General features: G+C 40.5%; 1 protein-coding gene across 2 annotated transcripts in view; it reads left to right on the forward strand.

Annotated features, from left to right (window-relative positions):
* Snd1 (staphylococcal nuclease and tudor domain containing 1) overlaps positions 1 to 14,350 on the forward strand; it is a 454,826-nt gene that overhangs the window by 54,664 nt on the left and 385,812 nt on the right. For both annotated transcript variants that reach the window (XM_006505142.3, NM_019776.2), the window contains exon 10: positions 10,485 to 10,598. In XM_006505142.3, coding sequence (XP_006505205.1) covers positions 10,485 to 10,598 — 114 coding nt within the window. The remainder of the gene's footprint in view (positions 1 to 10,484; positions 10,599 to 14,350) is intronic.

Genomic DNA, 14,350 nt, shown 5'->3' on the forward strand with positions numbered 1-14,350 from the left:
TCTCGCCGTAGATGGCAGCCACATTGTTCATTTGACATGAAGTCCATGGTAGTGATCGTGAACTGCCTGTACCTCTCAAATGCTTCCATTACAGACATGTGACACCAGGCTTGTCCATGTCAAGAGCTTTGAGCAGTTGGCTCTTTTGTACCTCTGAATACAAGATTTATTTGTTATTTTCTCTTTTTTTTTAATAATGCTTTTACTTCATTCCATAAGAGAAAACATTTAAATTTCTCATTCAAACACAAATATTCACATGGGCATACACATGGTCTTCCCCATTTTTCCAATATGATTATGACTTTGTTTAAATTAATAGTCAGTATTTGCCTTGTAAAGCAAATTCTTTATTAAGAGCTATATTGCACAGCAAAGCTAATTTTTATTTCCTATACTTTGTGTGTTCTCTGAAGTTAATATTGTTTTTAAACATTTACATGCAAATATATTACACACATTATTAATTCAACTCTCAGTTCTCTGCCTGTATGTTTTTGTCTCAAAACATCCATTCAGTTTGCTCCTCTTACCTTCGGTAATTCTGTCTTGAAACCTGGGCAGTGCCAACCTGGACTAACTGATTGTTTTTTCTCACAGTATGAATTTTACCTTCAGATTTCTTTGACATTATCATAGGTGGTTTCTTTGTCTTGCTTTAGATTAGGACTATGCTTTCTGCACCCTGTGGATTTTCCTTGATTCACTCCATCATTTTCGTGGCATACTTGTTCCTTTCTTCATGACAGCAGACTAGTTGAGGTAATCTTTGAAGCCATTCCATTTATCCTTGGTTAGTCATCCAGTCTACTGTGCCCGAAGCCATTTTCCAGGAGTCCTGATATAGGATTGCTGAGAGGTCATTTAGGTTTCTTAGTTTAGTTTCCCTAATTTCCTAAATTTCCTAGGATTTTGTTGTCATTTAGTCCCCCCACCCCTTTTGGTGATCTGAATGACTGATATTTTTTCATCCATGTATGAGTCTTTTTCTTTCTAGAAAGAATTATGGAAATCCTTTAATGATGTAATGTTGTGCTCCAGTCTTAGCTCTCCAGGTTCACGTCTCCCCTAAACGGCTTTGTCACCTTTCATTTATTTTCTCTGTTCTTCCTTTCCCAGAACTGCTCACATTTGGAAGCTGTACTTGGTGGCTAATGTTTGCATCTTTCCTTCTTATTTTCTTTGTCTTAAAAAAACCTGTTTTGTTGTTTTTGAGATGAAGGTTGTATTGTATAGCCTGTGCTTATCTTGAATTTAAGATTCTCCTTCCTCAGCCTCCAAAGTGCTGGGATGATAGGCATGCATGCTCCCTCCCTCCTTATTCATCCTTCCATTTCTAAGAATTTCACTTGTTCAAATGCATCTCTTCTATTGCTATTTAAAACCAAACTTGTAAAACTCGTTTCAGGTCATGTAGTTCTCTGAAGAATTACCTTTCAGTCTACAGTTTTCCTTTGTGTTCCTTGTGTCCCTCTGTTGGTTATTTTGGTCCACCATTTTTCATATTCGAGGCTCCTCAAGTATTTGATAGACTTTGGTTGTCTTTCATTTAAGAATAAGGTTTTAAAATACTAAGTTACAAGCATTGAGACTGTGCGGATTTTGGGCATATGTCTTGAAGTCTAGCAGCTGTTTCAAAGATTTGAAGGCAGTCCTGGTTTTCAGCTCCTTGGTTGTTACTTAAGATGCCAGATTTGGTAGTTCCGGAGTCTTTCTGGACAGCTAGGGGAGAGGGAATGGGGCTTCCGCACTCTCTATCAGATCACCTGTTCGTTTCCTCACTTCTGCCACAGGATTTGGTTTTTAGTGAGCCTGTGGAGTGAGCTAGTCATCCATTTACACACTGGCTTTCAGGATCTTATGGCTGGCAGACCTGGTCTCAGATTATCTTTATATTCTTGAGCTTATGTAAGTAGATGAATAGGTGGGTTAAACACATCCTTTAATTTTTGTTGTTGTTGTTTGTTTAATAATTGTTTAGAGAAGGAACCAAAAAAAAAAGCATTTGGATCAACTTCCTTGATTGGTACCTAATATTTCACTGTGAAGCTATACCATAATTTATTTAACTAGTCTCCAGAAGGTTGCTATTCATGTAAGCTGGTAATTTTTCCCATACTTAGAAAGTGTACTGAGTGTCTGTAAATGCTAGTTATTTCCTCAGAGGTAGTTGGAATATTTTTGCAAATAGGTCTTCAGAACTATTAACTGATAGAAGTAGGCTTATTTTCTGATTTGTGCCCAAAGAAGGATTGGCCACCATTTTCTGAAAGGAACACATAATAAATATTTGTTAGGCTTTACACCTCACTGTTTTTTGTAACCCCAAACCCAGCTGTAGCTCAATAGTAATTTTTAAATAATTGAAAATGTTAGGAGGTGGGGGTGTAGCTCATTGGTAGAATGTTTGCCAAGTATGTGTGTGGGCCTAAATTCAATCCTTAGTTCCATTATCACTCCCCCTGCAACCCCTTCAACACACACAAAAATGGTGTGTTAATGCCCAGGAAGTTCTCAAGGCAGTCTAACAAAGGTCTTTATGGCCTAGGGCCCTCACACCCACAGTTTAAAGTCCCACAGACCTCCCCAATCAATTCCAAATAGGGGCTATTCCACAGTTACTGTGCAGTACAGGAGCTAATTCTACAGGACATCACTAAAATCGTCTGAAATCCTTGAAAAGGTAACTCCTGACCTCTTCAGCGGGGACTTCTGCGTCTCCTAGTTGAATTCTGAAAAGCTGTAGATGGGTCTTTGTTAAGAGGGTCACTATGAGAAATCTGAAAACTCAGCTAAGGATTTTCTTATACATCTGGCCTGTTGAAAAATTGGTTTTCATCATCTGCTTAAGCAGTTTTATCCCTGAAAGAAAGAAATGCAAAGGAGGCCTCTTCTTGTCTCTCCAGGTTAGCAGAGAAGCATGTTCCCTTCACAGCGATTAGCTGAGCCTGCCTGCGACTTTTGTGCCTGTTGTGGCCTGCCAGTTCCCTGCCTGCCTTCCCTGTGGCGTTTTAGCTGATCTGTGCAGTTTGTAGCCATATGGTCCCCTGAGCACGTGGCTTGGCTTCCCTGTCCTTACTGCTGGATCTGTGGGCATTGCAGATTTCACAGACCTGAATAGCATTGTTGGGGGCAGGGGGAAAGCGCTTGTCATCAAGAGATGTCTTCTCACTGCCCTGCTTGTTAGAGACCTTCTCTGCTTGATAGCATAAACAACACTCAACATTGTGTTTTGAAAAGATGTAAAATTACGCAAACTCCTTCCTTCAAGCTCATTCTTTGAGACTTTGCTTGAGAGCTCACATAGTTGGCTGGCATTGAGAGCCAAAGCCAACATTGGAGAGCAGGTTGTAAGGTAACTAGGGCTGCAGCATGGATCTGCTGGAGTGCAGGTATTTAGTCAGAATGGACCTGACTTTGCCCCGGCCACTTTTTTCTTTGATTCTAGTTCATGAATTCTTCCGCATCATGGCTATAGACGTTTGATAGGAGGTTTCTGAGATCCCGCCCCCTAGTTTACTTCCTTGAAGGATCTATCCTGATAGGTTTACCATGGCATGCCATTGCAGGGTGCTGTACTGTCCCCTGTGCTTGTCATCTTTGTGTAGCCTGCTTTAGGGAAATGTCTCTGTAAGTCCTTTGCCTGCTCTTCAGTTTTTAAAAATTGTTTGTAGTGCTGGGTGTTGAACTCAGGGTTTTTTCCCGTTTTTAATTGCACTGCTTGATTTTGTTGTTAAATTATAGGAATTTTGCAAATATTCTGAGCATTAAGTCTTTGTCAGATACATGATTTAGAAATGCCATCTTACATTTTGTGGGCTGCCTTTTACTATTAGTTGTACTTTGGTGCACAATCTAATTTACTATTTTCATTATTATGTTTGTCTTTGGTTTTTATAACCAATAGATCATTACCAAGTGCAAAACAGTGATGTTTTTGCCCTGTGATTTCTGTTAAGATATTTAACGTTTCATATTTAAGTCACCGATCCAGTTTAAGTCAGTCTTTAGTGTGGTATCAAGGCTCCAGCTCGATCATTCATGCCTTCAGCTTTCCGTATTGTCTGTTGTAGACTGCCTTTCCTCACCTACTGAATTCCCATCCTGTCCACAGCCATCTGACCACAAATGCAAAGCTTCATTTTTGTCCTTTTTTCACTCGTCTGAATTGCAAGTCTTTATGACAGTTCTATATGGCTTCTATTATTGTAGCTTTGTAGTAACTTTTGAGATAAAGAAACATGTGCTATCCAGTTTTGTTATTTTTGCCTATTTGGTGGCCCTTTGAGCTCCAAAGTGAAAATTTTTTTAACATGTTTTTCTATTTCTGCAAGGCCAGATCAAACCGATGTCAAACAACCTATCAGGCCACTTTGGGTGCTCATTTAAGTAGTACATATAGTAAGCCATGAACAATACCAATTGGCTTGTTAGCTTACTTTGTTTCTTAATACTATGGTAAAAATACCCTGACAAAACTTAAACAGTAAATGAATACTTCTGGTGTTCATTGGCTCTTCTAGCTTAGGCTACCAAATCCACATTCTAGTCACAATATATTTCCTAAGAACCACACAGGTTTGTGACAGCAACACCTCACACCTGCTACTGATTTCTCTCCTAGCTTTTCTTTCCTCTTTTAGCAAAACTGACTAAAAGCAACTCACAGGAAGTTTCTTTAGCTTATAGCTCATCATGGCAGGGAAGTTGTAGTAGAGGAGCCCAAGGAACTAGTTTTATTGTATCTATAGTCAGAGCAAGGTAACATTGAATGTGTGCATGCCAGTGCCCAGGGCCTGCCTACTCTCCTCTTCATTCTGCCCAGGCCCAGGCTGTGACTGGGTGCTGATGAAGGTGCTGATGCTGGTGCTAGTGATGGTGGTGTTGATGATAGTGGTTCTGGTTTGTGATCTTCCCACCTCAGTTAACCAACTTAAGAAAATGCCTCACAGGCATGCTCAAGGACTAATCTCGGGGTTGGTTCTAGATTTTGTCAAGTTTACAACAGTATTAATATGTATCACACATAGCCTGTGCACACAGATTACCTGTAAATCTGTGAAACTGCATATGAAAAGAAAGTAAAAGTAGTTACATTTGGGATTTTGATAGAATTGTATCAAATTGACAAATTGACAAAATCAAACCAACCAACAATAATAATATTGTTATTAACCAGCAAAAATAATATCGACATTGGCAATATTAGATCTTACCCATAATCATGGATATGGTTCCATTTATCTTTTGTCTAATGGTTCTTATCTGTATGCATGGTAAATGTGTGCAAGTGTCTGTGCAGGCCAATAGTTAGGTAAAATGGCTAGCTACAAAGTTCCTGAAATCCTCTTGTTCCTGCCTCTCAGTACTGGGATTCTGGGCATGCCTGTCACACTCACCTTTTTTCATGGGTGTTGTGAGGGTAGAGCGATCTCAGCTGAGGTCCTCATGCTTGCCCAGGGAGCCCTTTGCCTACTAAGCCACTTCTCAAGCTCCCTCAGTGTTTTTTTTTTAGTTTGTACTGTATACATTTTTACTTCCTTGGTTATTCCTAAGCAGTTTGCTGTTTGTGATGCTTGCTATTGGGGATAAAATTTAGATGTTATTGTTAGTATATAGAAATTACTGATTTTTGTCTTCCACTACTTTATTAATTCATGAGTTGATTTAATAATATTTGAGGAATCTTGGAGTTTTCTTCATATATGTCTTATGAACAGTTTAATTTTATTCTCCTAAAATTTGTATGCCTTTTATTTGTTTTTCTGCTTAATTTCTAGATTTATGTTGAATGCAAGTAGCTTTTTGATAAAGCTTTAGGACTGGCCAATATATTTTTATATAGTCATTCAGAGACGGCAAAATACAAACAAGTGAAAAATTTGTCACTCACCTGACCTTTGTCAAAGAAGGAACTACATGATGATAAGGAAGTTGTAGGGATGGTTTGGCCAGAACATTAGCCTCCACCGCACTGCAGATAGGCTAAGACTTGTTTGGAAGATTTCATTAACAGTCCAGTTTGCAAATGAATTAGAAGAGATTTAGGAATATTCTTAGGATGGTTCCAGAACAGTTAATGCTGAGAGTCCATTGCTACCCTAATGTCCTTTGGTATTTTGTGTGAGTGTGGTGCATTTGTTATAATTGATGAACCAATATAGATAATGCTGGTATTAAATGAAGTCATCATTTTATTTAGATTTCTCTTAATATCTTTTTTTCTTTCTCATTAATATTAAATTTGCTTATTTTACTTCCTTACAGCATCTTAGACTCTCCGTGTTTTCCTTGTGCCCTTGATTGTTTTGAGGAGTTGTGAGGTAGTTTGTAAGGTGTCACCCACCCATAGAAATTTGTCTGATGTGCAGCGTCCTCTTAGTTATTTCTGATATATTTGGTTATACCAGGATATTGCTATGATTATTAACTTTTATTAAAAGCAAGCTTGCATTTGTACTTTTATGATGGAAGACAGAGACTAAGCATAGTACATGATCCTAGGTACAGGAGAAAGATCAGATATCAGAGATCAGTAAGGTGAAGGGCATGGATTTCATTTCTGATGGGCGGTCTCATCAAAGGGCAGTCCCCGGTTGTCCTGTAGAAGCCCTGTTTGGTTTGATGGGCTCTCTGTCTCTTTCTATACCAAGATTGATATAGAGTTGTTGTTGGGTGTGTATGCAGTGCTGACATATTGGAGGGTGTTTGTACCTCAGAAGGTGGTTGTAAGCATGCATCAACTGATGCATGCTGCAGGACTCTATGAAGCCAAATAGAACAGCTCCTGGATTCACAGTGAGCATTGAAGGGGCCTGTGCAGATTGTCACTATGGCAGGGGACCAAAGAAAGGATCAGTATTTCTTTTTTCCTGACACAGCTCAGTAGTTCTCTCGACAGTGGTGGCCTTTAGCTTATATCTTACCATCATGAAAACATTTTTTCCTTTGCAACTAGACTTCAAGTGATGCAGAAGGAATTGGATTTAGTGTGTGTAATCTTGAGTCCAGATGGTGACTTGTTCCTTATAGATTTCTGCTCCTGAGCCTTGGGTGATCTCTTGGTGTGTCTGTATGAGGATGGCGTGGTTAGAGATCTGTAGCTTATACTTCAGTTCTCCTGATGAAAAGCTCCCTGAGAAATATAGCCATTCAAGGGTGGTCTATTCAGGGGTGGTGATGAGCAGGCTCTGGGTGGGATCCACTCTGCATTTTACTTACTGCACAGTGTGTGTCGATACCCAGTAGTTTATTGCTTCTTCCATGTCTTTGTACGCAATTGCTGTTTGCTGGGCAGTAATGGCACCATTTACAGAGGAGTAGACCTCCCCCCCCCATACACACACAGGCGCACACTTCCTTTCTTCCCTCCTGCCCTCCCTCTGAAAGCTGAGCCTTGCATCCCTTGGCAGCATCTGAGTGCGCAGCTCTGAAGAGGAGGTTGCTAATCAGGGATATGCCAAGCAGAGAATCTGCTGCTGTGGCCTAAAATTTAAGCTTCAAGAATCCATTTACTGCTGTCGCTAACATGTTCTAAGGGGTGATGAGCACCAGCCTTGTCAGAGGGGACGCTTAGATCCTCCCATTCTGGGAAGGGGGAGGTGTGACACTGGGATACTTTCCCTGGCGTCCTTGCTCTCTGAGCATGCTCACCAGCAAGCACTGTCAAAATTTTTTTTCGTGCCTTGCTGTAAGGAAGTTCTGTATGTTTTTTTGGCAACTGACAATTTAATAAGAGTTAATTTGAGTTTGAGAGTAAGTACAGATCTGTCCAAGAGTAAGATTTTTGAAATATTGTGAGATGTGTGCATTTGAGATGACTGAAGATTGTCTTATTTTCCTTTGGGTATCCTTTTGAAAGAATTATTGACTGGCTAGGAACTGTTTTGCTGGTATTGCTTAGAGGGATTTTTTCTTCTCTTTGTTTGCAGTTAGAATAGTAGACTAGCACACTTAGTCTTGAGTAAGACACGTCATGAAGCCCACAACCCTCAGATTGAGACATAGTCATGGGGCCTTTTCTGTTTGGGCCTGTTGTCCACTGTTGATAGCTTTGGGAAGGTATTTTATTGATATGAGTTCTTGGCATTAATATGTCTAGTATCTATATTTTTGGTTGTATGTTCTAGACAGTAAGTACCTTGGAGGTTTTTTTGTCTTGATTTTGATAAATGTAGAAAGCTCTTGGATTTGGAGGGTCTTGGTACCTTTTGATACTACCCAGTTCTGATAACCAGCCCTAACCCTAGTTTGACCTCATATTATATATTTTTATTACCTGTGATCTTCAAGTTTTTCTGTCCAGGAACTCAGGTTTGACACTGACTTTTGCTCTGTTCAGAGTTACAGGGTAATCTTAAATGTACAGTAGAAAAATAACAACTCCTAATTTTCTTTGGTCTGCTTAGATCCTTCATTATCTGTGGCCTTTTCTCTCTGCTGCTTCCATTATTCACAGTGGTCAAACCCAGACCTTTCCGTCTGCCAGCCACAGCCTTCCATGCACGCACAGCTGGGTTCTAACTGGCATCTGTTTCCTTCTTTCTCTTTGGTTTACTAAGCTACGGCCACTTTCTGTGGTGCATATTTTCTAACTTGGTTCTGCTGTTTGCTCATTCTTAAGATTGTCCCTCAGAGCATTCTTTATTCTTTTTGGTATGTGATTTGCTGGTTCTTTGTAAAGGTGGAGAATAGATGTTTTTGATGGGTCTACAAATAAATGAGTGTATTCTTTGCTGAAGAATTTTGGGCCTTCTACGAAATAGGCCTCCTTTAAGACATTTCCCAGTGTTCATCTATCATGGGAACAGACAGTCTAGGTGCTTTTGTTTCATGCATAAAAGAGAGAAATTTCGTCAGTCTTCCCTCCCTTGTGGCAGCTGACCCTGTAGTTCAGCCATTCAGAGATTCCTGATGGGGGCCTGATCGAAGCATAGATGAGTGATTTTCACTCTGCAGATGGAATGAACGGTGACCAAATTTTGTAGTCAGCTACTTCCTTGTAATGCTTGCAAAGAAGGAAGAAAAGGAAAAATCCCAAACAGCTTTGAAGCAACAGGGTTTGGATGTAATTGGGTGAATTGTTGACTGCTGGCTGTATTATGGTTTCTGGTCATAGCCGTGGTGGGGCCCTGTCCCAGTGTGAATGGCATTTTACCCTGTGCGCACTGGTGGGGTGCTCTAACCTCCACAGAGGCATATCTGTGCTTCTGTCCTTCAAATGCATATCCTTGTATCCCAGCCTGGGAGGGAATCTTTTCAGCTGAGCGTGGGGTGAAATGGTAATGATTTTTGGTTTCCACACCCAGACAGGTCCATAGTAGCATTCTAAAAAGATAGCTTGTAGAGTAGCTGAGGTAATATTTTAGCAATTTACTATTTCTGCCTGTGAGATTAATGGCTAAGCAGCTTCTTCCCTGAGCTGAGCTGACAGTTCCTTTTGTTCTTCACGTACCTTTGATTTTTCTGCTTTCTATTGAGGCATCTTGTCTTAGTCAGGGTTTCTATTCCTGCACAAACATCATGACCAAGAAACAAGTTGGGGAGGAAAGGGTTTATTCGGCTTACACTTCCATACTGCTGTTCATCACCAAGGAAGCCAGGACTGGAACTCAAGCAGGTCAGGAAGCAGGAGCTGATGCAGAGGCCATGGAGGGATATTCTTTACTGGCTTGCCTCCCCTGGCTTGCTCAACCTGCTCTCTTATAGAACCCAAGACTACCAGCCCAGAGATGGTCCCACCCACAAGGAGCCTTTCCCCCTTTATTACTAATTGAGAAAATGCCTTAGAGTTGGATCTCATGGACGCATTTCCTCAACTGAAGCTCCTTTCTCTGTGATAACCCCAGCTGTGTCAAGTTGACACAAAACTAGCCAGTACACATCTCATTGGGGTTCTTTCTCATGTAGTGAGAGTGGTACCCTTTTCTTGTCCAACCCATGTCTCTTTCACTACAGCCATTGAGTTGGGATTTTGATTTGTAGTTTTAAACTTGTATCAAGAAAAGTCTCAGTAGAGACTGGCTTTAGTGTGTTGGTTTTTAATGTTATTATTCATATTTAAGCAGGGTTTTTACTGTCTAGCCCTGGATATCTCATTTTGGAACTTAACCTACACCCTCCACCAGCCTTAAGCTCAGTGGTCCTCTTGTCACTGCCTCTTGAGGGCTTAGACTGTAGGCGTGCACCATTGCTCCTGGCTCAGGTTTCTAGTCTTTTAACCTGCTAGTTAACCACAAGAGATAAAGACTGATCGATCATCTTGTGAATGAAGCAGCTTTTGTTTTACTGAGAGATCATCATATGGTTTGGGACTTGAGTATTATTGGATATTTTCTCTGCCATTGTTGGTAGGAAAACAGTATTGGGTCTATTAAGATGGCTACCTATCTCACTTTCATGTCTGATTGTGATGGGCCTGGCTCTTTGCTGGATGGTGAGGACTATGGAAGCCAGTTCAAACATTGTCCCCTTCTTCCTTATAGGTCATGCAGGTTTTGAATGCTGATGCCATTGTTGTGAAGCTGAATTCTGGAGACTACAAGACCATCCACCTGTCAAGCATCCGACCACCAAGGTTGGAGGGAGACAACATACAGGTGAGAACAGGAAGTGTACTGGTGGGGTTTCTACTACTGTGATTTAAAACACCATGACTGAGGCAGCTTGGGGACGGCAGGGTTTCTTTGCTGTGTGCTTTAGAGGGACAGGAGTCTATTGGTGGGAAACCATGGCAGCAAGTACAGTGGCGGTGGGAACTGAGTGCTGCTCAGAGCTCACATTTTGAACTGCACACACAGTGTTTGTAGGGGAAGTATGAACACAGACATATGCCATAAGGCTTTGAAATGTTAGAGTCCACACCCAGTGACATGCTTTTAGCGTGGCTTCTCCTAGACCTCCCCAAAACAGCACCCCAACTGAGGACCAGGTGTTCAACTACATGAACCTGTGAGGGTCATTCTTACTGTAAGCACTCAGGAAGCATCTGCACTTAGTTAAGTCTGATGTCAGTCTGTAAAAGGACAAGTCTTTGACAGTCTCCAAGTATTATGCCTTTTTACTTGCAGCCAAAACCTTAGTTAGCTCTGCTCTGGTCCACTGCAAATAGTGACACTTGGCATTCCTCCCTAGGGAGCTGGAGAGCAGTTAGGGGTGGGATATGGGAGATGATAGGCGAATTTTACTTTAAGATCTTATATTTCTGAGAGAATAAGATGGAGAAATTCTGTATTTTACTTATGTAGTAACAGGGTCTGTTTTTGATGGTCATTTTGGTTTGGTAGTTCCTTCTGGTTTTGCTCTAGGTAAAATGAATCTTTGTCAATGTTCTCTAGGGTCACCTACTCATCTTTTATCACTGCTAATGATAATGTTTTGTACTATTTGCTGAGTCTTTGGACTAAGCAAGTGCATGTGATTTCTATATAATTACGCTTTATATGAAATTGCAGGAAGAGTTGGTCTTCAGTGTGCTTCAGGTAGTTCATGGCTAGAGTTTGTGCTGATTTGACTTGAGGTGGTAGGGACAAGAGTTGAGATTGAGTATTTTTTTGGGTTTGGTTGTAGCTTGCTTTTAAGACCATCATTCTTGGTCCTCTTATTTCCTTCTGATAACTTAAGTGATTATGTTGACTGGTTATAGAATTAGGCCCTTGGTGAGAGCTCGTGCCACAAGGGCAGTTTTTATAAATTAAATATCATTGTTGAAGTTAGTGTTGTGAATTATCTACTTTCTAATTTACCTCATTTGTGGTTTTCAAGATGTGAAATTTGCCCTTCCAATGTTTTGTGCACACACATGTTATAGTGCATTTACAAGCTGAGGTTCAAACCCTGTTCCTATTTGTGAGGGAGTTAATAGACAGCCCATGAGAGGAAAATCAAAATATCATAATTATCTTTTGAATCAGATCATGCTTAAACACACACAGGATGGGTGATTTCAATGTCTGGCCAATCAGTTCATTTGCTCTCTTTTCTTTGTAGAGGAGGCAATTTAATGCAGCAAACAGTATTGTGGTAAGGTTGAAATTTTAAATGCATGAAAGCTTAGAAATGCCAAAATGAGGTTGTCTCAGTAACTGTGGCTGTGCCTCATTGCACAGAGTAAATACACATCTCCAATTTGATCAGGATTGGGAGTAGTCCACGATTCTGCATCTGTGCTCTACAGTTGGAATTAAGGTTCCCACAGCAACCACAACTTTGAAATTCTTGAATGTTAATTTTTATGTCTGCATCATTAGCTAAAGCACTATGTTAATGCAGACAATGTGGCTGGATTTTAAGCCATTTTTAGGGGCTGGGGCGTGTTGAGCTTAGGTAGAGTAACAGGTTTCCTGGAGAGTGAGCTAACCTACTGAGGACTCTTTCCCAGGTGCCTTTAGATCTCCTTAGCTGTTGAAAGATACTTTTCTCTTAGCTTAGTGGCTAATGGGCAGTTGTTGATTTTATTTGTTTGTTGTTTTTCTAGCTCAGGTTGGATTCTGATAATACTATTTCTTGTTTTCTATCAAAATGAATTTTTTCTTCTTCTACCCAACCCCCTTCCTTTTCTCTTCACTTCTGAGATCTTACTCCATTTTAAGAAAGTTCTAAGTAAGGCGTAGCTATAATAGTCAGCAACATATGGCTTTTGAGAGAAATGAAGACTGATTGTCATTATTTGTTCATTAAATTCTTCTGGGAGAATGTAGGAAGGGATCCCGTTAGAGATCAGTGATAGAGCACACTGCACACACACACATGCACACACACACACACACACATGCACACACATGCACACGCACACACCAGCCCCAGCGTGGAGGTGGAGGGTACTCTGTAGGACTCAGGCATGCTTGCTCTTCTGGTACTTTTCTAAGAAACTGATACACGGGGATTCAAGGATGAGAAGTAAGCACATAAGGGGAAGGCCAGACCAGCCCTGTCATGGAAGGCACACAAACCAGTTATATTTGTTGCCTTAAATTTTAGCTAGCTATATTTAAACTAAAATATATTAGCTCATATATATATATATGCATGCATATACGTGTATATATATGTGTACATATGTATGTATATATATATATATTTGTTAAAACATGTATAGAATATTCCATCAACATTTAATGAATACTAAAACATTAATGAAATAGACTGTCCTCCTCCCCTACTAAGACCACGTTTTACACTTATACCCATCACAGTTCTTTCTAGCATCGTTGAAGGTTTTAGTGGCTGATAGGCAGCTGTTGATTTTTGTTGTTTTTTATGGACAGCACATCTGGAGAAGCTGAGGTGAGTGGGTTAGTCACCATCAGTATTTACTTGCTTTCTGATACAGTTCTGGGATGTGAAACCTTCTCATGAACTTTGAAGCATAGTAGAAGCACATGAATAATTTCACTGCTACAAAAAGTTTCAAGTTTAGGAAGAATGCATAGTCTGAGAGTTTCTTTGAGGAAATGACATTTAAAACATTGATGACAATCGGGTGAGTTTGGGGGAACCAGAGAATGTACAGCCCCCGAGGACAGTGTGTGAGTGGCATGCCACCTGAATGACAGGAAATTACAGGCAGGGCCAGGACATGTATGTGTCCTGTGAACATTTCCGGACATGAAATGAGGGCCTTGATGATGAATAGTAGAGCAGGTAGCTAGGTGCGAGGGTACGAAAACAAGAGCCCTTGGTTGGTAAGCAAGGGTCAGAGGTCAAGAGTTTATGCTATGTTTTAAGTTTTGTCTTGACGAATTTTAAGCCGAGGAGAAAGATGTGTTTAGAGTTATGAACTATTATGTCAGTGATTTGACTTACAAGATATGAAAGTAATTTACATTTGTACAAAACTAATCTATTAGGAGTAATTGTGGATTTTCTTTTGATAAGCCTTAATTGACCAAGTACCTGGGGAGACTGTGACAAACGAGAGCTGTAGCTGTGCCTCCAGCAGTCCCTCTGGGTCCTGGAGGGTTCAGAGGATTTTCCTTCCTCCTTAGAAGAATTCCCACGAGCTCTTACGAAGAGCATGAGATTCTCTTCAACATTTATTCTAAAGTTTACAAAGATTTACAGTATGGGTATAGGAAGAAAACTTGTCTCTAGTTCCCAATGGTGCTGTAATTTATATAGATGTTGAAGCTTGGGCAGCAGACATAACTAAGAAGCCCAAATTGAGTATTCAAGGTAGAAGCAGGCATAGTGGTATACACCTTAAATTCCAGCCTCTTGTAGGCAGAGGTAGGTGGATCTCTGTGCATTCGAGGCCAGACTGGTCTATATACAGAGTTCCTGGACAGTTAGCATGTCAGGGCTACATAGAGAGGAAAAAAAATAGTTCTCTTTTGTTGTTGTTGTTGTTGTT

The sequence above is a fragment of the Mus musculus genome, chromosome 6 (genome assembly GCF_000001635.26).
Source record: "Mus musculus strain C57BL/6J chromosome 6, GRCm38.p6 C57BL/6J".
In the NCBI taxonomy this organism is placed as follows: domain Eukaryota; kingdom Metazoa; phylum Chordata; class Mammalia; order Rodentia; family Muridae; genus Mus; species Mus musculus.